Source organism: Alnus glutinosa, chromosome 13 (genome assembly GCF_958979055.1).
Source record: "Alnus glutinosa chromosome 13, dhAlnGlut1.1, whole genome shotgun sequence".
Lineage (NCBI taxonomy): Eukaryota > Viridiplantae > Streptophyta > Magnoliopsida > Fagales > Betulaceae > Alnus > Alnus glutinosa.
Genome location: NC_084898.1, coordinates 18,740,447 through 18,768,338, shown reverse-complemented (window position 1 = coordinate 18,768,338; position 27,892 = coordinate 18,740,447). Strand labels below are relative to the sequence as shown.

The 27,892-nt window shown below is 40.1% G+C and overlaps 2 protein-coding genes across 8 annotated transcripts; one reads left to right on the top strand and one right to left on the bottom strand.

The window, feature by feature from the left end:
• Window positions 1-18: 18 nt before the first annotated feature.
• Window positions 19-6,153, top strand: LOC133855021 (pentatricopeptide repeat-containing protein At1g71420). 7 transcript variants are annotated; one of them, XM_062291309.1, is made up of 5 exons: window positions 19-161; window positions 1,866-1,991; window positions 2,059-4,825; window positions 5,065-5,253; window positions 5,611-6,153. In XM_062291309.1, the coding sequence occupies exon 3, from the start codon at window positions 2,261-2,263 to the stop codon at window positions 4,520-4,522; it is 2,262 nt and encodes a 753-aa protein (XP_062147293.1). In that variant the 5' UTR covers window positions 19-161; window positions 1,866-1,991; window positions 2,059-2,260; the 3' UTR covers window positions 4,523-4,825; window positions 5,065-5,253; window positions 5,611-6,153. The 7 variants fall into 7 exon arrangements, with proteins under 7 accessions (XP_062147293.1, XP_062147295.1, XP_062147297.1 ...); XM_062291311.1 differs by lacking the exon at window positions 19-161 and having other exon boundaries at window positions 1,685-1,991; window positions 2,085-4,825; XM_062291313.1 differs by lacking the exon at window positions 19-161 and having other exon boundaries at window positions 1,685-1,991; window positions 5,068-5,253.
• Window positions 6,154-14,572: 8,419 nt separating this feature from the next.
• On the bottom strand, window positions 14,573-27,644 carry LOC133854633 (phytochrome-interacting ankyrin-repeat protein 2-like). Its single transcript, XM_062290878.1, has 3 exons — window positions 26,947-27,644; window positions 15,182-15,353; window positions 14,573-15,026 (listed from the first exon to the last, which is right to left on the bottom strand). The coding sequence occupies exons 1-3, from the start codon at window positions 27,076-27,078 to the stop codon at window positions 14,809-14,811; spliced, it is 522 nt and encodes a 173-aa protein (XP_062146862.1). The 5' UTR covers window positions 27,079-27,644; the 3' UTR covers window positions 14,573-14,808.
• Window positions 27,645-27,892: the final 248 nt, after the last annotated feature.

Here is a 27,892-nt window from a genome sequence, read left to right as displayed (position 1 = left end):
CGAACGCCCACCCCAGCCGAACGCCACCCACGCCACCACCTGCGACCACCACGATCCAAAGTCCGGCAAGTCTACAGCTCCAAATCAGGCCCATACCACCACCGGCGACGCCCACCAGCCAAAAAGGAAAAACAACGGTTTTCTGAGTTGCGGTTCCTTTGGTTAGTGATGCTTTTTGTCTTGAGATTCAGTTCTTCTAAATTTGTGATGGACGTTCACTGCACGAATTGGCACCAAAGTTGTTTGACATCTCATTATAATAAAAAGAGCTGGTTGTGTTTCATGAAGTTAATCCCCAGCAGCCAATGTGCAGTGCTAATCCATAAAGTTAATTCCTAGCATCCAAGTTATATATTGCAGCTTAGTGAATGAGAAAATAAATATAAAACTTGCATTTTGTCTTTGAACTGGTCATCTAGACCATGGGAGTTTCGCAATATAGGTGTAAACTAGTTTTTGTGTTTTGGAAAGTAGAGTTTGTTTTCTAAGAGGGATTAATTTTCAGCCAATAAGAAGAAAAAACAAAAAAATGGGAATGATTAGATAATTTTGGGTATTTTTTCACTATCATTTATATTTTGTTGTAACATATTAATTCGTGAAAAAATATATTTTTTGATAGATGAAAATTTTAAAGAAAAACAAAATTGTCAACCTAATCCTTCTATACTAAATTCTTGACGTGGTCATAATTCCCATATTGGTCATGTGGGTCATCGTGGGATTTATCCTTTGATTCTGAAGAAGAAATGGTGGTGCAAATATGTGACTTTGCAAACATTTTGAGTTGAGAGGCAGAGAAATGCACGGAACCACATTTTACTTCATCAATATGAGCTGCATTAAAGGTTTTGGTGTAGATGAATAGCACCATGGAAGAGCTTGTTACATATTGTAGCTTGCTACTATCTCTAAGAAACAGTAGCCCTCCTGCAAAGAAAACAGTAGTCAGTATATCAAGAAAACTTTTTTTTTTTTTTTTTTTGATAAGTTATATCAAGAAAACTTCTCAGGACCGGTGTAGTCAACCATGAGGACATTGGTAAAAAAATTATTTATATTTTGCCCCTCATAGTTTTGCAGAGACTTTAGATGGACCATTTATTTTTGGTTTGAAATTGCTAAATTCAATTGGATGAATTATTTTTATTTGGAGAATTAATGAGTGTATCTTAAATATAAAGGTAAACGGAGATTGAGACTATATATTTTAGGAGGAAGGCAATGATAATTGACTTTCAAATTATGTGAAATAAAACTTTGAATTGACTGGGACGTTTGAGTTGTTTGGATGGATGATAGAACCGGTCCCATAGAGTTAGAAGCCTAATCAACTTCACTTGGGTGAAGCATCTAATCCACGTGATCTTTATCAATTAGTGATAGGTAGCTAGATAATTATGTTATCTTTATCATTATGTTGGGTAGACTACACTTATCTTTATCTTTGGTTGTTCAGCAAGTGTTTATCAAGTCTATGAGTCATTAAGTCAGGTTAGTTGTTATTAGATTAGTAGGAGTCTATTATTTCTAATAGATTAGTTTGAGTGGATGCTTATCACCACTTGGTTGAGTCGTATTAGGAATGTTCTGAGCTGTGGTTCAATCCATGTTATTTATTTAAAGAATGGAAGTCATAAATAAAAGGGAAGAAAAAAATAGACTTTTGTCTTGTGGTTTGTTTTCAGCCCTAATTGGATTCACTTGGGGTCTGTCTCCAGCCATTAATTGGAGTTCATTATCAACACATTATCCCTTCCATTTTCACACTCATCCATTATTCATCAATTCCATCGTAAAGTACCTATCAATGGATATTAGGGTTGAAGAATGATACCTAACTTCATTAATTCTCTTTTGCATAGGCACAACAAACTAATGTCTGGAAATAACGATGCGTTCAGTGGACCGTGGAGTTCTTGCCCTTCTAAGGAACTCCTGGACATCTGCCAAATTCGGTAGAAAGTGGTTACAGTTTTGTGAAGTACAAGGTAATGTATGACATTTTTTCGTAGTAATTTATCGTGCATAAAGTTGGTGATTGAGTTTTTTGTGTAGGCTGATCACGAAATGTGCTTTAATAGAAAAAGTTTGATGGAACGGCTACAAGACACAGAAAAGGGAATGCGGGCCGAAATTGCTAGACTTGAGAAATTGATAGAAACAGAATTAACAAAACACTTGGAGAATATGGATCAATCTGACAAAGCATATCGAACCTAGAGATGTAATTTACGTAGAGTCATAATCATATCCCGTGATGCCACGCTCGACCACGAGTGCGTGGTATGTCTTCTTCCCACACATCCGTTTGGCCAATCTTCACACAGCATGTAGCCTCAAGACTGAAGCCAACAATCTTCTCGAGAAGGTGCGCATACTGGACACGCGACGCCATCTCCAAGAAACTCTCTCGCTGTTCTACACCCTCACCCCGCCTCACTCCCTCCAAATCTATGCCACTCTCTTCCACGCATGTGCTCGCTACAAATGCCTCCAAGAAGGTATTTCTTTGCACCACCACATGCTTTCCCACAACCCCGCCCCGCCCGACCTCTTTGTTACTAACCATCTCATCAACATGTACTGCAAATGTGGCGACTTGAATTCTGCCGAATACCTGTTTGATGAAATGCCCAAGAGAAACCTTATTTCTTGGACTGCTCTCATTTCTGGGTACGCACAACATGAGCGAAGAGATGAGTGTTTTCGACTATTTTCAGGCATGTTGGTGGACTTCCGTCCGAATGAGTTTGCAGTGGCAAGTATGCTTAGCTCGTGTGGTGAGTGCGATGGTGAGCGTGGCCTGCAGGTACATGCGCTTGCGTTGAAATTGTCTTTGGATGCTTCTGTTTACGTTGCGAATTCTCTTATTACCATGTATAGCAAGAGTTCTGTTTATGGTGGTGTTTATAATCTTGATAGGGATGAGGCTTGGAGAGTGTTCAAGACCATAGAGTTTCGGAATCTTGTTTCTTGGAATTCAATGATTGCAGGATTTCAGTTTCGCAGACTTTGGGCCCAAGCTATCAGTCTTTTTTCACAAATGCACCGTGATGGAATTGGGTTTGATCGTGCCACGCTTCTCAGCCTCTTCTCTTCCTTGGGGGGAAGCACTGACAATGATGTTGATTTTGGTCTCAATTTTTGTTTACAGTTGCACTGTCTCGCGATCAAAACTGGGTTTATGTCAGAAATTGAAGTAACAACCACATTAATTAAGTCTTACTTGGATCTTGGCGGAGGTATTGCCAGCTGTTATAGGCTCTTCATGGAGACAAATTCTTGTCGAGATATTGTTTCATGGACTACCATTATAGTTGCATTTGCAGAATGGGACCCAGAAGAAGCTCTCTTCCTGTTTCGCCAGTTGCTTCGAGAGGACTTAGCTCCAGATTGGTATACTTTCTCAATTGTCTTGAAAGCTTGTGCAGGCCTTGTGACTGAGCGGCATGCCTTGGCAGTTCATTCGCAAGTAATTAAAGCTGGGTTTGAAGGTGACACTGTACTTGCAAATGCCTTGATCCATGCGTATGCTAGGTGTGGCTCCATTGCTTTGTCTAAGCAAATATTTAATGAAACTGGATTTCGTGATTTGGTTTCTTGGAACTCAATGCTAAAAGCGTATGCCTTGCATGGGAGACCTAGAGAAGCATTGCTACTCTTTTCGCAAATGAATATCCAACCTGATCCCACCACCTTTGTTGCTCTTCTCACAGCTTGCAGCCATACTGAACTGGTCGATGAAGGAATCAAAATCTTTGACTCTATGTTTGGGAAATATGGTATTGTTCCTCAACTTGATCACTATGCCTGCATGGTTGACATTTTTGGGCGAGCCGGGCGACTTCTTGAGGCTGAGGAACTTATAAATAGAATGCCGACGAAGCCTGATTCTGTAATTTGGAGCACTCTCCTTGGGTCATGTAGGAAGCACAGTGAGACAAGGTTGGCCAAGCTAGCCGCAGATAAACTGAAGGAGTTGGAGCCAGGCAATTCATTAAGCTATGTACAAATGTCAAACATATATTCCTCTGGCGGTGATTTTAATAATGCTGGCCTAATTAGGAATGAAATGAAAGGGTCTATTGTGAGAAAGGAGCCTGGATTAAGCTGGGTTGAGATTGGTAATCGGGTGCATGAATTTGCATCCGGAGGCCAACGCCATCCAGAAAGGGAGGTGATATGCAGGTGGCTTGAAGAACTGATTGGGCAGTTAAAGGAGATGGGTTATGTTCCAGAGACAAGCTTGGCTTTGCATGACATAGAAGAGGAGCACAAAAAGGAGCAACTATACCATCACAGTGAGAAGCTAGCTTTAGCCTACGCCACAATGAAGGAAGGTGGTCTGTGTTGTGGTGGGAGAGTAATAAGAATCAACAAGAACATCCGAATTTGTGTGGATTGCCATAATTTCATGAAGTTAGCTTCAGATCTACTTCAGAAGGAGATCATTGTCAGAGACTCAAACCGCTTTCATCATTTTAAAGACGGGTTGTGCTCTTGCGTTGACTACTGGTAGCAACTACCATCACTGACGGATCCTGTTTGCACTTATTTCTGCTTGCATGGTTCATCAATTCCCATGAAAATTGATGGAAAAGAGTCATGGTTCTTTGAGCGAGTGGACCAATGAAAACACTCCTTAGGGAGATCAATTTTATTCAGTCCTAAGTAGTAGCTGAAATAGTGAATGAGTTTTTACTGAAGGTTGATTATGAAGTACTGCTTTCATCCAGATTGCACTGTAGCCAATGATCATCCTGTAGACCATCCTGTATATGTGATCTATGGGGAAAGGGGGACGAATCATGAAGAGATCATGGTAAGCATGTATAACCACCAAGAAATCACCTTCTATAATGATCTTTTTTGAAACCATGATGATGATGCGTTTGGAAAATATTGCTATTTATTTACAAAGCAGTAATAAATAAATCAATAAATCAACAAAATGTCTGTCATTTATTATGAAGGGAAGATTACTTCACTTGTATTTTTGTGAATAGTTTTTTGCTACACTAATTTAAATTTAGTAATCAACAAAACTTTTGTTTTGTTAAGAAGGAAAATATAAAAGGGAGTTGGGCTGAAAATATGAAGAGAATGTGCACCCACTGTCAGGCTGAGAAGACTCCACAATGGCAGGAGGGTCCGTCGGGGTGGAAGACGTGCAATGATTGCAGGGTGAGGTACAAGTCCGGAAGGTTGGTGCCGGAGTATCGTCCAGTTGGCTGCCCAACTTTGATAATAGTAAGAATTCAAATTTTCACAAGCAGATATTGAAAAGAAAGTGGGTCCAAAACGATCGGTTAGAATTTTTAGATTTTAGATTCATGATGTTAGGTTTATATAATGGCAGTTTTATTTTAAATTCTTTTCGTTATTTACCAATAATATTGTAAACTAGAGGGATTTTTTTTTTTCCTTTTCTTTTGGACGGTAAAATAAATAAATAAAAAAGAATGCTATGAAAATTTAGATATGCCTGATCTTCATACTTCTCGTGGTTTCATGAAGAAGAAAAAGGACTATTGGATTGAAGTTTTTTTTCTGCAATGAAAAATCTTTATGACTTTTTTTAGCTGAAATAAGTTTTTGTGCTTGCAGTTTTGCATATCTAATCAGTTGTTGGCAGGCACAATGAGGATTAGTCTCATTCATGCAATGATGTAGCCAAGTTGTCGTGGGTGCTGCTGTATTGGGATCCATTTTCTCCATTTTGTGGTCATGGTCTTGGGATGCTGATGTGCTAAAACCATTTATTTCCTCTTTGTGGGTTCAAACAATTGTTCTGAGAGCTGCCGGATTTTGCCTAGGCTTTCTTGTTGATGTGGTTCGTTATTGGTTTAGGAATGAGGACCAATTTGTCACATACCTACATGTAAGTGGATTACGTGGCAATCGTCTAGTCGTGGGCTTGGGAAGCATCTGTTAGTTTGGGCTACTGGATCAGTTAGTACAAATGGGCTTGAGTTTGTTAGATAGTTGGACTTTTATGTTAGTATAAAGCATGTTTTCCTGTATTCAGATAGGCATGGAATTGATATGTTCTTGTATTAGCTTTAGTGATTAGCTTAGTTGATAATGGAGGCCCAATTTACCTCGAAACAGATCATACTTGTAATTCTTCATCACCATTGATTTTCAATACAACCTTCATCCATTGAAATCCATTGAGGTGCAAGTTTTTTTACAACTTTTCTTGCAAATCAGATGGCGGCAGTAGCAGTTGTAAAATTCCAGGCAGGAATTATATTACATTCCTTCTTCAGAGTTGTGTCAGGCAAAACAAAATTCGAGTCTCTCTCTCTAACCCAAGACTGAATTATTAAAATCCAAATACCGTTAGGAACATACAAATACAGCAGCTAAGATCAACAAGATGTTAGAATATGTAAACATATTATACCAAATTAACATGCGCAGCGGAAATAAATTGACAAAGATCTAGGCTTATCTCTAGCCATATTTGCTCAAGCGTTTTCACGATCCATCTGAAGAACAAGAAAAGTTATTTGAGGGATCTTCTAACCTATGCCTATGACTGTATTGCCGTACTGATGGTGTACACAGGCTATTAATTTACAGGCTACGTTAGGGACCCTCAAATATGGTAAATACCGTATTGTTCCTCCCATCAAGGAAACAATATTATTAATTGATTTTAAATCAATTAAACAATTTCATTACGGTAATTTAATTAATTAAATTACCTAACCATAATACCATATATTATATTTATAATAAATATAATAAACACAGTATATGTGGCATATATGCCATATATGGAGATAATATCTTACATTCTCCCATTTGGCCTTTATGACACATGACCTTATGGTATTAGGTTCTTTAATTTGGTCAATCTCTTATGAAATCCTCCAACTCAGATAAGAAATGTTTCACACAAATCATGGCGGTAAAACCATTATAAAATTAGGTTGTCCCTTCCATGTATCACAATGTAAAACACTCCTTACATGAGTACCTTATGGATAATCAAGCTTTATGAATGAACTTCTTATAAGTCATTCGGGTCCGACTTTGTTTATCCTCATGGATAAAATAACTAATGTGCACAAAATTTTTATTATAATAACTTTATGTCTATAGACCAAAAAGAGACAAACCAAGCAAAAAATGAATTAATAAGTCTTATATACTCCGCATGACTTTATACTTTCTTTACTAGTAAACTTTAAGTCATGGGATCTGCAATTATTAATTCAGTACTTATATGCTCAATAGACCATTTATGTCTCTTATTGTTATCTCTCGTACTGAGATACTTGATGTCGATTTACTTTTGCTTCTACTCTTTATTCTTATAAAAGAAGATTATAGTAGAATTACAACAGAGTATTTTTATGGTCTAACTGTAAAATCGACAATATTGAGACTTTCAACAAAATGTCTCATCCATCATGCCTGTGTACTAAATTCATAGCACGCGAGAATTTTAGCTTTCTTGGTAGACATAGCAATTATAGTCTGCATACTGCATCTCTAAGATTATCTCTCACTAAAAAGATATATATCCTAAAGTAGACTTTCTACTATCTACACAATCAGCGAAACTCAAATCTAAACAACTAACCACCTTCAAATGGAAAGTGTATCCTTAGGTTAAGTTGTACTTCTTGATTCATTGCATATACCACAAGACTTTATTTGCAGCATTTTACTGACCCAATATTCTTATTGTCAGTCGAATGGTTAAGTCTAATGCAAGCCTTGCATTAGGTTGCATAATGCAGATGCTTAAAAAAAAAAACTTTTCATCTGCCCTTATTCCAATACATTTTAGGAAATTAATCTGTAATTAATTGGTCCCTCTTAATTGCTACTGAAGGTGCATAATTCTTCATTGTAAATCTTCCCAAAACTTTTTCAATGTAGACCTTCTGAGACAATGTTAATATTCTTTATGTTTCTATGAATCTCTATGTCAAAAGACATAAGAAGTTTTACCAAAATCCTTCATTTCAAAGTTTTGTGAAATGAACTTTATGTAGCAAACCTAAATCACCACTTGCAAAAATAATATCTACATATGGGTCTAGAAAGATTACTTTACTCCCACTGACCTTAAGGTATATGTACTAATTAACAAGGTTTTCAGCAAACAATGAAGCAATAACCTTGTAAAAAGCATACCACCGATGAGAGATCTGTCACGGCCCATAAATAGAATTCTTTAATTTGCAAATATTTTGATTGTTATTTTATAAAACCTTGAGGTTGTGTCATGTAAACCTCATCTTTAAGATCCCCATTTAGGAAAGTTGTTTTCACATCCATTTGATGTAGCTCTAGTTCAAAATGAGCTACTAATGCTATAATTATCTTGATGAATCATTCTTTGACACTGGAGATAATATTTCATGATAATCAATACCTCTTTTGTGAGTAAAATCATTGGCTACGAGTCTAGCTTGACTTTTGAGAGATGGATTTATCTCTTACTTCATGGCACAGAATCACAATGTGGAGTTTTCTCCACTCATAGCATGTGAAAACAATTTTGGATCATCTTTATGTCCAATGTCAACATCAAACTCTGGGAGATATACAACATGATCACTAAGAATTGTTGATCTCCTTATTCTATAAGATTTTCTTAATTCTACTTCCTCTGCATTTTGCAATGGGAGAATAGATTTATTTTGAACCTGTTCTGTATGAGTTGGTTATTCTAGAACTGATTGTGGCTCAGGATAATCAATCTGATTTTCCCTGAATACAATCAATCATCCTCTATGAGGAGGAGATTTGGCCAACTCTAGTGCTTCCTCAAATTCCAATTTGTGTGAATGAGCACTCCCATTAGGTTCCGCATCCTCTAGAAATTTTACAATCAACAACTCTAGGATTATATGAAGGATAATAAAATATTAAAACCCCTTAAAGTTTACTAGATAGCCTATAAAAGATCCACTGGTTGTCTTTGAATCTAATTTCCTTAGGCGAGGATTATAAATCCCATCTTTAGCAAGGCAACCCCATATGTGTAAATAATTTAAACTTGGCTTCCATTTATTTCATACTTTAAAAGGTGTCTTAAGGACAACCTTAGATGGAATCCTGTTTAACATATACACAACGGTCTTCAAGGCTTTACTCTATAAGGGTAATAACATATTAGTATTACTAATCATTTCCCTTTTATGTGTACCTACCTTAATACTCTATGCCTATATTAGATCTTATGATCTTCATGTTGTTTCTCTTCTTCTTCCTTATAGGTATTGAAAGCATTCAATACCCCAGCTTTAATATTTAGAAGATAGAGATACATAAACTTTATATGGTCATCACTAAAAGAGATAAAAAAGATCTCTGACCATTTAGGCAATGAGTATGAAAAGGTCAACATCTTTCAATGTACATGATCTCAAAAATTTCAAAAGGCTCTCTTCGGCACCTTTAATGGTCTTGTTGGAATGCTTTTTCTTATGCAGTCCAAACAAGTACCAAAGTCAGTAAATTATTTACTGACTTTTATTTTCTGTATGGAGATATATTTCAATCTCCAATGTCATAAGAAGAGCATTTTTAAATTCGTAAAGACTCCACTTCATGTCAACATCAATATGCAGAAATAATTTTGATTCAAAATTTGGATATATGTCAATTTTAAATAGACCCTCAACCAATATTCCACCCAAAAGAAAAAATTTCAAGTATAAAATTGAATTTTTTTTTTACTAAATAAACTAGAAAATATATTTCGAAAAGATTATGAAATATAAAACACATTTGAGGTCAAAATTATAACTGAAATTTAAAATTGACCTATAGATCCCAACAGCCTCCAATTATAAACACGTATTATTCATTTTAAGAAGACTCTGCATTTGTGTTGACAACGTGGATTGTTAAACCATAATCAATCCACAACATATTTGAATAAGTCACTAAAAGAGATTAACGACATACTAGACATATGAGATTATCTTTATTTTAAGTCATTTCTCATACATCATGCAATCTTTCTTTATATGCCCTTAATTTTTCTTATTGCATAAAAAATAGGTATCTTGATTGCCATAGTACTTTATTGGCACCTTATTCTCATACTTTAATTGTTGAGTATGATTGCATTTATCGGTCTTTCCCTTAACATGAGTAACCATGTGAACACTTTATGGATTCTCTCATATTCTTGAACATACATGGTCAGAAATTACTTTACTAACCATTTATCCTTATGTATGCCTCAAGATAAAATTCCATAGTTAGAAGAGAGAATTCAAAAAAATGAAATAGACCAATAATGACTCAAAAAATCTCAACCTTTAGGGACTTAAACTAAACTATAATATCTTTCATTTCCATGATGGGATTAGAAACACTCAAATGAAAAAGCATATTAATCTTTTTCCAGTCAGAAAAAATATTACCATAAAGTATTGGAATATAAAACTACCAAAAGGTAGAGTAACAGGAATAGCTGCAATCACCTAGAAAATTAAAATAAAATACTTTAATGCTATGAAGTAACTTTATTTTAAATTAGCCAATGCCAATTTAAATAGTAAATTCCAACCTACCTGTGGGCAAAGGTTGCATCATGCATGAAATTTACTCTTTATTAATAAGACTAAAAGCAAATTTAAATATTAATAAATAAAATTCTCCGTACCTGTGGGCAACTGAGAGAAATTTTACTTTTAATACTAAATTTGTTATCTTATTCTAATTAAGTCATAAAAATAAAAACTTCCCTGTGATGATAAGTAATTAAATTTATGAATTAATTACAAGACGATGTTAATTTTTCAATATGAAGATTATGTGTATGATCTTTATGCAATTATTATAAAATCGAGATGCTGTGGCTCTTCCAAAATCATAATAATCACTCTGCAGTTTATGAACATCTAACAAAATTCTTTATGATGTTCATATGTATGTGTAATCCTGATGTAATTATCATTAAAAATTGGGATGATGTGGCTCTCCCAAAATTATCATGATAATTACGTGTGTGTGTGTAATCTTTATGTAGTTATCATTAAAAATTGGGATACTGTGGCTCTCCCAAAATCATAATGATAATTGCGACTTCATTAACATTTAACAACTTTATAGATGCCCACTAAATAGCCCCAAGAATATAACAAACCAATACCTAAATGGGGTAAACAGCATTTTCCAATGTGCAACCAGGTGAGTTCCATAGAAAGTGAGGGAGGTCACTTGGACACACTTAAATCCCAAGACTTTCCTAGCCAAAACTTTTCTATACATTGTATTCTTGGATATTACTGTAAACACACTAACGTATATGGTATTGTTAATTATTCTTAAGTCTAGGCATCAAGCAATTTATATTTAAACAATATAAATTCAACAATTAAAATATATTCCTCAATTCATGTATTAAAGAAACAATAATTTTAATACACAGTACTGTAAATAATAAAGGAAATAAAACTTTAATAAGAAAACATAAAACCATACATAGCTGAATGGTTTGAAGTTTGACACTTAATGGACATGAAGGTCCCAAGTTCTAACCCCATATAAGCCCAACCTTTTATTTTCTTTAATAGGCTACTATTGTATTGGGCTGATGGGTCCTTTTATAGGGCTGGGTCAAACCCACTTAATCGGCCCAGGCTTATGGGTCAATGTATAGGGTTGGCCCAAACTTTTGGGCCAGCCCACTTAAATGAGTCCCTTTTTTTTTTTTTTTTTTAAGCTGGATTGGGCTGACTCGGGTCAACCCACTTGAGATCGGGTTGGCCTCATGGGTTTTAAACCCTACCCGTAATCCGACCCGTTGACCCGACACCCTTAACTTCTGAAACCCTAACCCGCGCCGCCGCCACCACCCTCTTCCTTATGCCAGCCGCCGCTTGCCACCTCATGCGGCGGCCACCAGAGGCCGCCGCTCAGCAGGCTACGGCAACCCATGGGTCGCCGTTCACCCAGACGGGCTGCCGCTGCTGTCGCAGAGATAGGGAGAGGCCTCAAGCCTCCGCCGCCTCTTCCTCCTTCCTCATGCGCCGACCATAAAGGGCTGCTGCTTAGCAGACACAGTGACCCACGTCGCCGCTTGTCTAGGATCCAAGTGGCCCGCAAAGGCCGCCAGCCACGGTGACAGGGAAAGGCCGCAGGATGCGGCCTTTCCTGTCACGGATTGACGCCGTCCGTTCACCTAGACGGGCTGCCGCTGCTGTTGCGGCGACAGGGAGAGGCCGCAAGCCTCCGCCGCCTCTTCCTCCTTCCTCCTTCCTCATGCGTCGACCATAAAGGGCCGCCGCTTAGCAGACACGGCGACCCATGTTGCCGCTTGTCTAGGATCCAGGCGGCCCGCAAAGGCTGCCAGCCGCGGTGACAGGGAAAGGCCGCAGGATCCTGTCACGGATTGATGCCGACCACGAAGGGGTCGGCGCTTACAGCATACGGCGGAACCCGCTCAATGGCCGGAGCTGAGGAGATCGGCAGGTGGAGGGAAAAGAGGAGGACATCGGCCGGCGGGTTTGCTTTGCTGCAAATTTTTGGGTTAGTTCACAATGGGTTCAATATAGGCTTTGTGATGGTCCTAGAATGTTCTGCAAATGCTTTTTCATATCACAAGGCAAAACGATTTTCACTATCAATTACAGTATAAACAATCTCTTTGAGAGTGAAAAGGTTTACGGTATAAACAAAAGGAAATACCCTTAAATTCGAATGTTTTGCCAACCATATGTGAACAGTAAATATGATTAAAAGAAAACTATGTTCACAAAACAATGTTTAACGACTGTACGTGAACAATAAAAAAAAAACAGATTATGTTCATAGAAATTATGGATTCAACAAAAACTTATTGCTAAGCAAAATAATATAGAGGTTGCTCTGATACCACATGTTAGAATATGTAAACATATTATACCAAATTAATATGCGCAGCGAAAATAAATTGACAAAGATCTAGGCTTACCTCTAGCCATATTTGCTCAAGCGTTTCCACGATCCATCTGAAGAACAAGAAAAGTTATTTGAGAGATCTTCTAACCTATGCCTATGACTGTATTGCCGTACTGATGGTGTACACAGGCTATTAATTTATAGGCTAGGTCAGGGAACCTCAAATATGGTAAATATCGTATTGTTCCTTCCATCAAGGAAACAATATTATTAATTGATTTTAAATCAATTAAACGATTCCATTACGGTAATTTAATTAATTAAATTACCTAACCATAATACCGTATATTATATTTATAATAAATATAATAAACACCGTATATGTGGCATATAGGCCATATATGAAGATAATATCTTACACAAGAGCCTCCCAAACGTTAGCAGAAGAACGGATTCAGGTGAAGAGTAGCCATCCGTCCATTTTTTTTTGGCACCTGCGGTATTCAGCCTCAACCCTAAAAGCCTCGTCTTCTTCGGTGGTTGTGGTGGAGCCTTTGGTGGAAGGGGAGGGGGGAGAGTTTCTGTGTTGACGAAAATGAAAATGGGGTCTCTTTCTTGATTGGTTTTCGATTTTTTTTTATTACACGTGGCATGTGCCATGTCACCGGCATGATTACTGTTCATTCACGCCGGTCTGGAGTATCATAGCATTAGTCCAAAAAGAAATCATGCCCCTCCAAACATGAAAAAAAAAAAAAAAAAAAAAAAAAAAAAAAAAAAAAAAAAAAATCTTCCTTATTAACAAGTCCAATACATGTATTACTTTTCTTTTTACCAAGGTGGTAATCTACATGAAGTGATTTGTTTTACCAAGGCAATTTAATTAACAAGATCTATCCTTAATTAAACATGATTGAAGGTAGATAATATATTTAATTAACAAGAGTATTACATCAAGATCATAAGGTTTTATTTCATATTATTCTACATGTCATATGTTGTGAATTAAACATTAATTTATGAAATCAATTATTTTATGATCTTTAGAGGGCTTGATCCAATTTTTATTAAGCTTACTAGGTCTAATAACATTGGTTCTTGAATTAAGCCTCAAGACCTTGGTAAAAATTCCTAGTATGACTATGAGGGTGTTACAAGTTTAGTTTCTATACGAACTTTTCTTTAAAAAAAAATAGAAAAATAGAAAAAATTTATTTACCCAACCAAAACAATAGGTAATTGCTTATGATTATTTGAAAATTTATAGTTTTCCTTTGAGGGTGTTACAAGTTTAGTTTCTATATGTACCTTTTTTTTTTTTTTTTTTTTAAAAAAAAAAAAAAAAAAAAAAAAAAAAAAATTAGAGAAAATATATTCCTTCTGAGTGATGTGAAAGATCATATGAAACTTACCTGCCTAAATAAATTTTAGATTACCCGACCAAAACAATAGGTAATTGCTTATGATTGTTTGAAAATTTATAGTTTTAACTTCTTTGTTTTTTTTTTTAGCTGTTTTTTTTAACTTCTTTTACTTAAAAAAAAAAAAAAAAAAAAAAAAAAAAAAAAAAAAAAAAAAAATTATTGGAGAACAACACTGCTGCAATTATAAGAATAGGGACAAACAGAAAGTTTCGAAAATTGAAAGACCAAGTGTAATTCGCCCAAGGGAAAGAGCAAAGAAGTTTCCAGAAATATGAAACTGCTTTGACAAACACAACAAATTGAGTCATTATAACATCATAAACGTCACAGTGACAACAACAAACAACACACAACATACTGATTACACGGTCCATGTTTTAACATGTGCAAGAAACACCAAACAAACCAAAAGTAGCATGATTACGTGATGCACGTCCACGTTTACATTTAATTAATATATACAATAAACACCAAGCGAACCAAACTACAGGAGGAGGCCATGGCAATGAGGGGGATTTCAGCTTTCTGAGCTGCAGGAGGAAGCCTCACCAGCTGATAAGTTCTCTTGCTTAAAACGCTTCATTTCATCATAAGCCCACTCAAGACAAGGGCAGTAATGAAGTGGTGGATTAAACCTGTTGTCATTGATGTCATCTGCCAAGAATGCTCCATTCTCTATCAAGAATTTCACTGCTTCCTTCCTTCTTTCTTTAGCTGCACGGTGAAGTGGTGTCCCTGGGGTTAACATAAATGAAAAAAAAAAAAAAAGTCAAATAAATATCAGCATGTGTTCAAAATTTCAATCATAGAAGACTCCCTTCTCCCTCCACTTATTCATTTGGGGAAGAAAAAACAGAGGGGGGCTTCATACATAAGGTTAATGTACTTACAACCACAAGCTCCCATAGTTCTAGCATCAATATTAGCACCACGCTCTAGCAATTCATCCATAACTTCAAGGTGACCACCCTCAGCAGCAAGATGGAGGGGGGTCACTCCCTTTGATTTAGGGCCCCAAGCAGACACATTCACATCCATCCCTTCATCAAGAAGTCGCTTCACCTGTTTCCAATAACATTAAAACGAACTCATCTTTAGCCAGAGTAAATTTCAAAGTCATTAGCATAGCAACCACCCATTATTAGCAGATTTATAAAATAGCGTTCAAATAGAATACACAAAATGCCATTTCCTTGAAGAAATTTTTTCCCTTCTGTTCTTTTTTTTGGGCGAGGGGCGAGAATGGGTATTGGATAATGACAAGATTCAAATCAAGAACTCCGCAGAAAAACAGGAACTAATACAACTGTTCTTGCAAAATAAATCCAAAAATCTATGCCAATTATTAAAAGGCTTTAGAGATATATTTCTTTCATAGAAACCTTTGTAGTCCATGGTTCACGTTGCATTGCAGCCACACAAAGAGTGCCTGGAATTTGGAAACAAGATTGGTAGAAGGCCAGGACGTCCTTGCATGTACTTACTTTTTCAGTGTATTTACTATTTAAGAAGAGTAAAGGACGAGAATTTTATCTATAATATCTGGTTATACCAGCATGTCCTTGTGTCCTTCAAAACTGATGTGGCTTATAAAATAATTATTGAATCAAAATTTAATAGTCACCTATCACAAATTCAATGGTGATTTTAAAAGTTTAAAAGTCACATCAATTTTAGGGAGACACAAGGTAACATGGGCCTTACATTTAGCATTACCATATATATAATCATAGAATCCACCCACACTCATGGTACTGAGAACCACATTCCATGAGAGGACTGTTAACTGGCAGACCCTGGTAACTAATATCTCTGGGCACATCTGTCTATTGCACCTCTCTATGTCAATGTGCTCTAGCCTTGATTATGTAATTGAGTATTGAAAGAGGAACAGTTTCATCTTGCCTATTGCTAGCTCTTTCAACTGCCATGTAATCCACCAGCTCAAGAACCAAGAGCCGCCCAGGGACTTCCACCTTTCACTCGCACGCTTGACTCGGACTAAATCACTCCTGTTTGGAAGATCATTCATTCTTCACTCTCTTGCAGCTCTCTATATATAATGTGCATTTATTTCTTTACTTAGTTTTTTTTTTGATAAGTAAGAAGAAAATTTTATTAGAAAAGCGAAAAACGCAATCAAGTATACAGGGGGTATACAAGAGAGACAATTAAGAAGAAGAAGAAGAAAGCAATACAAGGAAATCGTTATAACTAATCTCTAGAGGTGCTAAATACGCAGCCGTCCAGGAGTACAAGGAATGAAGAAAAAAGGAAGTGAGCTCCTCTATGGTTCTTTCTCTGTCCTCAAACTGTCTATCGTTGCGTTCCGTCCACAAGCACCACATAAGACAACAAGGAGCCATCTTCCACACGACCGCACTACGGGACCGTCCCCCCGACCACCAACATGCAAATAAGTCTAACACCCGAGAAGGCATCACCCAATACAGACCGAACCGGCTAAGGATGACATACCAAAGAGTGCGTGCAACCTCGCAATGAAGAAGAAGATGATCCACAGTCTCCCCGGTCATTTTACACATGCAGCATCTATCAATCACAATGACACGCTTCTTCCTGAGGTTGTCCAAGGTGAGGATTTTCCCTAACGCTGCCGTCCAAGCGAAGAAGGCCACTTTCAATGGGGCCTTGGTCCGCCAAATACTTTTCCAGGGGAAAAAAGAAGCTTCTTTGCAGGCAAGAGCCTTATAGAATGATCTAACATCAAAAAGCCCTTTGCGAGAGGGGGTCCACCAAAGCCTGTCCCCCCTATCTTGAGCCACCTTGGATGAATACAGTAAGGAAAAAAAGGAAGCCATAACGTCCACCTCCCAATCGTGAACATCACGGAAAAATCTGACATCCCACTGATAGGTGCCACTTACCACTACCAAATGGTCTTCTACCAAAGAATCCTTGACACAAGCTATATCATATAGAACTGGAAAGGCTTCCTTGAGGGACATCTCTCCACACCAAACATCATCCCAAAAACGAATCCTCGACCCATTGCCCAAGATAAGTCTGGTATATCTACAAAACAAGCTCCACCCCTTCCTAATGTTCTTCCAACTCCCCACACCGTGAGACCCAAGGGGAATTAAGGAACACCAACCAGCCCTAGTAGAGCCATACTTCGCATCCACCACGGATTTCCACAGAGCTTCTCTCTCATAAGCATAACGCCACAACCACTTCCCTAACAGCGCCTTGTTGAAAATTCTCAAGTTTCTAATGCCCAAACCACCTTCAGAAATAGGAAGACAAACCTTGGACCAACTGACCAAGTGGTATTTGAATTCGTCGCCTATGCCCCCCCACAAAAAGTCACGATGCAGCTTCTCAATGCGACTAGCAACACTGAAGGGAATAGGGAATAGAGAGAGAAAATATGTAGGAAGGTTGGAGAGAGTACTCTTTATAAGGGTAACCCTACCCCCCTTCGACAAATACAACCGCTTCCAGCTAGCCAACCGCCTCTCAATCTTCCCAACAACTTCGTCCCAACAGGACTTAGCCTTGAAAGGAGCTCCCAACGGAAGACCAAGATACTTTATAGGAAGAGAGGACACTCCACAACCCAATATGTTAGCCAGACCGTCCATATTATCCACCTCACCCACAGGAACCATCACAGATTTGGCCAGATTAATCTTCAATCCTGACACAGCTTCAAAAGAAATAAGAAGCATACGAAGATAATGGAGTTGATCAGAATTAGCCCCACAAAAGACTAAAGTATCGTCTGCGAACAATAGGTGAGAAATGTTAATAGCTTCGCTGTTGCCAGAACCCACAGAGAACCCTGAAAGGTAGCCCTTTTGAACAGTAGCGAAGAAGAACTTACTAAGAGCCTCCATCACAATAACGAACAATAGAGGTGACAGAGGATCACCCTGTCTAAGGCCACGAGAGCTACTGAAAAAGCCGGTTGGGGAGCCATTCACCAGCACAGAGAATCGCACCGTAGATATACAGTGCGCTATCCAAGAGCACCATCTCTCCCCAAAGCCACATCTTCTCAGCATATACAATAAAAAATCCCAGTTAACGTGGTCGTAGGCCTTCTCAACATCCAACTTACAAAGTAACCCTGGTTCGCCGGATTTGATTCGACTATCCAAGCACTCATTGGCAACAAGAACTGAATCAAGAATTTGCCTGCCTTTCACAAAAGCATTTTGAGGGGATGATATAATCTTCTCCACCACCTTTTTAAGTCTATTTGCAAGGACTTTTGCAATGATCTTGTACACACCACTAACAAGACTGATAGGACGAAAGTCCTTAAGATCCACAGCCCCATACTTCTTCGGAATTAAGGCAATAAAAGTGGCGTTAACACTTTTAACAAACTTGCTTTGAGAATGAAAGTCCCAGAAAACCCTCATAAGATCTGTCTTGATCACATCCCAGCAATCTTGGAAAAACGCAAGAGAAAACCCATCTGGACCAGGTGCCTTATCTCGATTCATGCTTTTCACCACCTCAAAGACCTCCACCTCCTCGAAAGGAAGTTCTAAAGAAGAGGCCTCAGCTGCATCCAAGGTGTCGAAAGCAATATTATCCATTCTAGGTCTCCATGGGAAGGGTTCTGTAAAGAGAGACTCATAGAATTGAGTCACATGTTCTCTGATAACCTGCTGGTCGGATGAAACAGAGCCATTGATGGAGAGCGACTCTATGGAATTAGACCTCCTGTTCGAGTTAGCAATCCGGTGGAAGAATTTAGTACATTTATCACCCTCTTTCAGCCACAGAACCCTAGACTTCTGTCTCCAACTAATCTCTTCCTGCAAGGTAGAGTTCTCCAGATCTCTGATGACCGCACATTTCCTCTCCTTTTCTTCAGAAGATAAACCTTGTTGTTCCTCCAACCTATCAAGAGTACATAACTCTTCCATGTGCAATTTTTTGCGAAACTCCACATTGCCAAACTCCTGTTCATTCCATCTCTTGAGATCAACCTTTAAGGCCTTAAGCTTTTGAGTGAAGATGAAGCTAGGAGAACCCTGGAAGCGATAAGACTCCCACCAAAGCCGAACCCTATCCACAAACCCTTCCGCCTTCAACCACATATTCTCAAACTTGAACGGTCTGGAACCCCATTGAATGCCACTACAATCCAGTAGGATAGGGAAATGATCAGAACACAATCTAGGAAGCCTTTTCTGAATAGACCCTGGAAACTTGACCTCCCAGCCTGGAGAGACAAGAAATCTGTCAATACGAGACCAGGAGGGGTTCACCTGATTATTGGACCACGTGAAAGTCCCTCCAGCGAGAGGAAAGTCCATGAGGCCCTGCTCGAAAATAAAGTCAGAGAACTCCATCATAGCAGCGTTAAGGCGACCTTCCCTAGACCTTTCAGCAGGAAAACGAATGACATTGAAATCACCCCCAATACACCAAGGCATCTCCCACCAAGAAGCAAGGCCAGCCAGCTCGTCCCAGAGCAGTCTTCTGACAGAGTCAAGGTTAGGACCGTATACCCCCGCGAAGGCCCAAGTAAAGTCATCGGCAACGCTCCTAAAAGCACAAGCAACAACAAACTCCCCCACATACACATCCAATTTCTCAACAACCCTTCTATCCCACATGATAAGAATACCACCAGAGGCCCCGCATGAGGGTAAGTAACACCAATCAACGAAGTGACATCCCCAAAGACGCCTCACTAAGCTGTTGGAGATGAACTCCAATTTGGTTTCTTGCAAGCAAATAATGTCTGCCTTCCATTGTCTAATTAGGTTTTTAACTTTCAACCGCTTGCTACCCTCATTTAAGCCCCTGACATTCCACGATAGAATTTTTGGCTTCATAAAATACCTCCAATCGCCCTCCCTTTACACCTACTCTGAGAGCTGCTTCCGCTTCTCGCATCATAATTAATAGAACAGGATAATCTATTAAGTTCTCTATTGAACTTGTTGCCCGCTTTCAGAGAAGAACCCGTCTCCTTTTTGTCATTTTCAGCAAGGATAGCCTCAAACACGGCTGAAAGCTGACCTTCATAGCCATCACACGTGACCCCCACCGACTGGCTATACTCCAGAATCGCCTTCAAGAAGTCCATTGGAGATTTTTTACCGGAGGAACCCCTGAAATTATCACCCGGACAGCAGCACAAAGGAGCCGGCTCTTCCTCCGGGGGCTCAATAAGCTTCATTCCATTCGAGGACCCCAAACCGAAAGGGGAGAAGAGAGTAATAGAGGCATCTTCAACTTCTAACTCCGAGGGATAAAAGCCCGAAGGCATCAAAGGATCCAACGAACTCCGACCAGCCCAGACAACCATCACTGAGTCTGAACCCATCCGAGCTATGGCAGGGACTTCCGGAATTTTAGGTACAACCTCCAACCTAGAACCGGGTAGCTCAGACCCGTTATTAAGAACCAGCTGGGATGTTACACTTTCCAAGGCAGGGACAACAGTCAGCCCTCCGGTACAGAGCAGTGGTGGGCATATGCCGGTGTCCACCACGTTGATGAGTGGCCCGGGACCTAACTCCAACAGCTTGGAGTAGCATGCTGGAGTTTGGATATCGAGAGGAGCAGAAACACCATCGTCAGTCTCTGTGTATCCCTCAGACTGAACCGCACTCCTGGCTATACCCTTTTCTTCCTTTTCTTCCCTTGTATCCGCATCTATGATAACAGAACGAGACCCCCTCTCTGGCCTGGAGGCAGACTCGACGCATGTGATCTCCAAAGACGTGATTGTCGTAGGAGGAAGACAAAACCCGCCAGAAGTCGACGCTCCTTCCAGAACCTGTTGACCATCGGAACCCGACACTGCCATCGGTTCTGTTACTGTAGGCGCTACTATAGGCGTAGCCCGATCAGCCGTTGAAACACTTGGGTTGGGCTTAGATTTCGGAACCCAAACTGTCCTCTGCTGTTTCTTCTTTCTGTTCTTTTTTCTCTTCCGCCTGTCACCATTGGGCTTGAAGCCCGGCCCAATCAACAGCAGCCCATCACGCACACTACTCAATGCTCGGTCCACCTCATTTTTCAACTTCTCCAGCTGGCTCTGCCAGAGCAGCAGAGAAGGTAGCGTGTCTTTCCCTCCAAACTTCTGAAATCCGTCGCTTTTATCACCAAAGGAGTAGTCTGACTTGCCTTGGAAAACAGCATGGGACTTTGCTTCCGATATAGGAAAACTCCTGTCCCCCTGCACAGTGTCGAAGGCATAACGGTCATGATGGTCTTTACCCAAGAGGTGCTCCGGCTGAACCTTCTTCAACCCTTCCTCCTTCGGTCGGCGAGGACCTATGCATAGCACTTCAGCGAAAGATGGTGCTTTGTCTGTGGTTGAACCAGTAGCAGCATCAGTGCCGGCTCCATTATCGTGAACCCGCTCCATCGCAGGCTGAGGTCCAGTCCGTGCCGGCACTTTCCCTGCTGAGTCTGAGAGGAAGTCCCTGGTCTTACCCAGCTCAGCCAAGAAACTGCTCCATCCCCACCCATTCCGTCCTTCAGGAATGTAAATAATCCCTTTCAAACCTCCCACGGCATAGGCTGCTACTTCAATAAAACTTCCAGCTTTGTTGCCTCCTCGCCTTACAATGAAGACCTTGGACCCCTCCCTAAAAGACCTTACAAAATCCTTCCCTGTAAACCTCAGCACACTCTCCAGGGTCGAGAGCAACCATCCACAGCTCTGGGCACCAAGCAGAACGAGCCCTGAACAACTCCTCCTCCTTTCCTCCACTCTTACCACCGAGGCACCTTCTAACACCGAGAAGACAAACGTCTTGGATTCCACACAGCACCACCTCTCCATTCCTAATCTACTCTAAAGATCCTTAATAAAATTAACTAATCAGAAGAACTCACTCAGGGAAGGAAACCTTCTTGAACCATGCTATAATCACCCCCCCTCGGTTTCTCAGCAGCCAAACACTCTTTACTTAGTAACAGCACATGATTTATCCAATTAAAGAATCGGGGTCTTTCCACTTTACTCCCTTCGTATTTTGTATAGAGTGTCCCCATTTAACTGTTTATTGCATCATTTCCACTTGAAAAATGCCTCTTCCTGTAGTGAATTATCATCAGACTTAATGGACAGAGTTCACAAGTGTTTAAATTTGCTATAACTTCTTGCTTTCATGTACCTAACTGCTTGAAGAACTATTTTTCAGTACCTACATTCGATTCTCCTCCTCCTATTTTCTTCACCTTCTCTTTGTTCATGTGCACTGCTCACAACTCTCAGACAGATTCAAGTTTCAGTCTTCTTCTCACCCCTTCACAACCTTAACACAACCTTTTATATTAAACTCAAAAACCTCATAGTTTTCTGCAGTTTTTAGCCACCAAATAACAACTAAATAAACCATATGACTAATTGCTACCAGAAAATTCTTGAAACTTGTTTTCTTCAAGAGCAGCTGCTCTTTGCCCTTATATCTTATCTTTCCTAAACAATAATTAACCTGCGACCCCAAAGCCCTTCCTCTATAACCACTTACCCTAAAACCACAAGATTCAAACCCTAGAAGACCATCAAATAAACAATTCCAGGCAGGTTTTAAAACCTGACGTAGTTGATTATGTACCTGAACTTTTGGGTTTAAAAACTTGTAATAGGGTTTGGAACAATAGAGGAATTCAGGTTTTGTAGATTCATTATGGTTTGAAAAGGTATCATTTGAAGGTCAAATGAACAGTGGATGTTGACTGCACAGTAACCACTCTTTCTCCTCTCTTCTCTCTAAAACCGGTATCTCTCTTCCTTTCTGTTTCATTCCAAATCTGGGTACACCACTGCCCACCTATTCCAAATCTGACTACACTATTGCCCATCCATTGTCCCCACCCGCCAGTTTTTTGGCAACTACCTTCTCTATTTTCTCTCTTTAAACAGTATCATCTCTATTCCTCTCTTCATCTCTCCTTCCAGATGTGAGTACATCATTGCCCACCCGTTTCAGACCTGAGGATGCCATTTCCACCCATTTCCCTAACATCACCACCCACCAGATCGACAACCTCCGACAGAGCTTCCTCCTCTCCTAGAGAGTCCATATTGGCATCAGGATCTGTGCTTTCAAGCTCCCACAACCAGTCCTACGCCTTCCTCAATCTCAAGGTCAGATATACGCTTTCTCTTGGGGAGTATTAGGCAGAATAAGGTTCCCTCGAGAGTCGCATTCTTTGCTTGATTGGCCACCTTAAGGAAGATACTCACAATAGATGACTTTTGGAAATGATGTCTCAAAGTAGTAGATTGGTGTTGTATGTGCAAGAAGAATTATGTAGAGTGTAGATCAACTCCTACTCCATTTCGAGACTGCTAATGCCTTATGGAGTTCTATTTTCGGCCTTTATAAGTAAAATTGGGTCATGCCTCAATGGGTGGCGGATCTCTTTGCATATTGGAGAGGGCAGGGTGGTACTTTTCGAAGTGTAGCAGTGTTGAAGGTAGTCCTGTCTTGCTTAATGTAGTGTATTTGGAGAGAGAAATTATCGTAATTTTGAAGACTATGCGAGAATGGTGGTGGAATTAAAGGCCTTCTTTTTCAAAATCCTTTACCACAGGACAATTGCCTATGATTGTCTTCATATTTCTAGTGTGGGTTAAATCCAAAATTAGTCCCTATGGTTTTCATGTTTATCAAATTACTCCTTTGATTATTAAAAGTCATCAAATTGGTCTGTTGGACTTTATGACCGTATAAAATTACTCCTTCCATCCGCTACTGTCAATAAACCGTTTGCCACTTGCACCAAAAAAAAAAAAAACAACTTTCTCCAATCAAATTATACCATATGTATAAATCTCCATGTAAGTCTTGCCAGATCAGCATACTTTGCCAAATCAATGCCCAACAATTTAGTGAGTCTAAGTCAGAGACGCCACGACACCAAAAGGTTGCATTTAGTGAGGATAGCCGATGCAATTCCTTCAAGCCTTGTTTCCACATCACTTCTGCACTCTCAAAGAACACCACTTACCGCTGCACTTCGACGGTGGTTTTCATGGAACTGAAAGAAGGTGCTAAACGACGGCCTTTGGCTCAATCCATTTCAGCAACACCCTTCCCAGTCCCTATGTCACGGGGCACATCTTTCACACCCAAATCAGCCACATGATGGCCCTAAACAAAGCACCAAGCAGTGCCTAGGCAGCCAACACTCCAACAGAGGTTATGGAAGGGTAATCATAACGCGCACAAAACTTTTACAGGAGCAACACCTCCCAACCTTTACACTCAACCAAACCAAATGTACAAAGGAAATGACTAGGGTCCTTACAAGACAATGGAGCCCTTAGTCAAAATAATAGCACACATGCCACCAAGGCTTTACAACAGAAACATAGAAAACAAGCTCTCAAGCAACAGCTCCTCACAAGACTCACTCAGTAAACAGCCATGGGTAGCAGGGAGGGTAGTTTGAATTCCACCAACAGCTTGCCTTGCACACTGCCACACTTCAGCTTCAAGTCAACAAGGCCAGCCATGTGTAGCATGCACACAGGAGCAATTTGAACTTACCAACATCTTGACTTGCGCACTGCCACACGCCACTGCTCACCACCAGCACATGGTCGGTACCCCAACAAGGCCACTGACACACCCAATGCCCTTTTGCAGAAGACTTCAAGGAAATCATTGCTGCCCTCCTCTCAAGGGAAGGGCAGTGCCACCACCTGGCCACTGCCTGCAGGCAACCAACAAAGGGGCAAACCAGTAACAAGGGGCTGACAGTAGGGTCCTAAGGGGCTAGGCACTACTGTCTCTAAGGGGCTGGGGTGTGACAACATCCATGCCAACAAGGCCATGAACATTGACAGTGCATGGGCCACACCAACAGAGTCCGTCAAGTAGCAAAGTGGTTGGACTCTAGCGACTATCCAGCAACACCATCACTAGCCCAAGGTGTCACGTGCATAATTTTTCTCTTGCTTGCAAGCACAACTCAGTCACGTGATGGCCCTAAGCAAGGCACTTCTTAGGCAGCCAACAACACTAACGGAGTTTAGGATATTCACAGCACAACACACAGCTTTTATGGACAACACCCCCAACCTTTACACTCTATCTCAATGAATGTACACAGGAATGACAAGGGCCCTTACAACACAATGGCACCCAAGTCGAATAACCACCAAGGCTTACAATAGGAACACAAAATACAAGCTCTCAAGTGCTCAGGGTTTCCTCACCAACAACTCTCATACAAGACTCACCCAAACCCCACCTTTCTTGAAGCTCCAATAGCTCCTTTTATAGGCAACCAACAAGTCTTAGCTCTGGTAGTATGGGCAGCCACTTGGCCTTTGCCCACACCATGTTGCAGCAAGTTCAAATCTCTTGCAACCTGTTACTGTAGCTACAGTAGCTCAACAGTGTCAGCCACCTGCAATCAGCCCCTACAGCCATGCCACATGTCCTCCGCACCTGGGCCAATTTGAATTGCACCAACTACCTGCTTTGCTTCCCCAACCATCCTTCAGCATCAGCCAACCAAGTCAATCACGAGGGTCATGCCCAGAAGGATAATTTGAATTCAACCAACCACATGCCTGGGATACTGCCACAAGTCAGCACCATTTGAATTTGTCCAACCACCATGCAGCTCATCATAAGCACTCAGACAAGGGCATGATAGTTCCACCACGTGGCCATTGTTTGCAGCAACCAAGGGGCCAACCAACAGCAAAGGAACCAAAGGGTCTGGGCCAAGCCACAACCCACATAGCATCCATGTCCAAAGGGTCAAGCATTTTGACAGTGCTTGGGCCAACACCAACTGAATCTGTCAAGCCTTCCAGCAACACCAATCTGGCCCAAGGCATGTCTCCCTCATGCCTAGGTATGGTGGCAACTGGCAAGCAAGGAACCCCTGCCACCACCATTACAGCCATGTCACGGTTGTGACACATGCCCTCCCTCATGCCTGGGCATGGTGGCCAACAAGGGTGCAAGGCACACCCAAGCTGCCACTATGACAGCCATGTCACGACTGGGACACCCTATCTCCTCCATATACATACCAAAAAAAAAATCTCCCACTCATCAATCTTAACTACCAATAAATATGCCCCATGTCAATCTAGAACTTTACTAGGACATTCACAATCTTCCACTACCATTTACAAAAAGTATTGTAGCGGCTACAATCTTGGGAATAATATATTCACTTAAATTGAAGCTTCTAACATTAAACACATATTCAAGATAGAACCGAAATACTGATATTCTTTAATTGTAAGTAACTGCTACCCCACAACCTGGCCCTCCACCTTGTTCTTTGAGGGGCAAAGTGCACTTTGATCCTCATTGCCTGACACGTTGATACCTACTTTTTCTAATACCATTGCCTCTCACTAAAATCATTATATTCTTAGCAATATGCAAAATATATTTCCTAATTTCAATAAGACTTCCGAAATATGTTTAATACAAATAATGATAACAAAAGTATAGACCTAAAAATTCAAAACCCTTGTAGCTAAAGCTCTTGCATGATCAGGGGTATCCTAGAACACTAATGACGTGCATAACGAATTCAAAAGTATAGAGTTTACACCATATCAAGTCCTAGATTATGTTCAAAACAAGTTACTTCATCAATAGAAAAGTAAAGGCACAAACCCATCAAGAAAATAATGAATAACAAAAGGTACAATAAAGCTTACCTCCCTGAGATCACCCTTGCGGGCACCAATATGGAGCAGAGTCCATCCTCTATCATCCCTATCAACCCCAGCCCTCAACGACCGCCTTCTTGACAAGCTTCGACGAATCGAAACCGCCTGCTCCTGGGGCATACTTCTCACAAAGAATCACCACTCAGAAACCCAATATATATATATAGATATATAGATATATAGATGGACGTATGTACGGGCGCAAACGTACGCGACCAAAGACCAAGAAACCCTTATGTTGATAGCTTGATAAGATCTATCCACGCACTCAAGAAGACCGCGAATTTTACATGCCTTTGGGTAATCAAAAAGAAGAAAGTGAGGGCAGAATTAGCGAGAGGAGGAGAGGGAGTGATTGGCAATGCAGTGGGGTGCGAAGGGATTCAAACCAGGACCTAACGCGCGGAGATTCTGACACACAACGACGGAGCTGACACAGGGATTATATATTTTGAACATTATATATGTGAAACGAAACCCACTTCAAATCTTGGGACACAGAAGGAAGAGAAGGGATATAGAGAAGACAAATTACTGCACGGATTTCGGTTTCATAGACCCGGGAGAGCTGCTGTCTTGTTCTTCATAAGCCGAACCCAGCAAACCCTAAGAGAGAGAGAGAGAGAGAGAGAGAGAGAATTTTGGAGAGGTCTCGTGAAGAAATATCAAGTATTTATCGGAGCTTGGGAAAGTCGGCGAGGGGGGCTATCTTTTAATTTAATTGTCTCTCTTAATTATTAAAAAACTTAAAATTAAATCCGTCATTTACGTGCTTAGGGCTTATCTGGGCTAATGGGAAAGGTCAAAATGCATTGCATGTATAGAGGCTCGGCCCAACATAAAAAGGGTTGTAGGACGATAATTGTGTTAAATTAGGGCTTTGTTTATTCTGACGAAAAATATTTTTTAATTTTTTAATTTTTTCATGCTTAGT

Excerpts from the sequence above, each read along its gene's own strand:
- LOC133854633 (XM_062290878.1), bottom strand. The coding sequence starts at position 27,078 with ATGCCCCAGGAGCAGGCGGTTTCGATTCGTCGAAGCTTGTCAAGAAGG. Across the intron at positions 15,354-26,946 it reads GCAAGGGTGATCTCAGGGAG|GTGAAGCGACTTCTTGATGA; the intron begins GTAAGCTTTATT and ends TATTGGAAACAG. Across the intron at positions 15,027-15,181 it reads AACTATGGGAGCTTGTGGTT|GGACACCACTTCACCGTGCA; the intron begins GTAAGTACATTA and ends TGTTAACCCCAG.
- LOC133855021 (XM_062291309.1), top strand. The coding sequence starts at position 2,261 with ATGCCACGCTCGACCACGAGTGCGTGGTATGTCTTCTTCCCACACATC.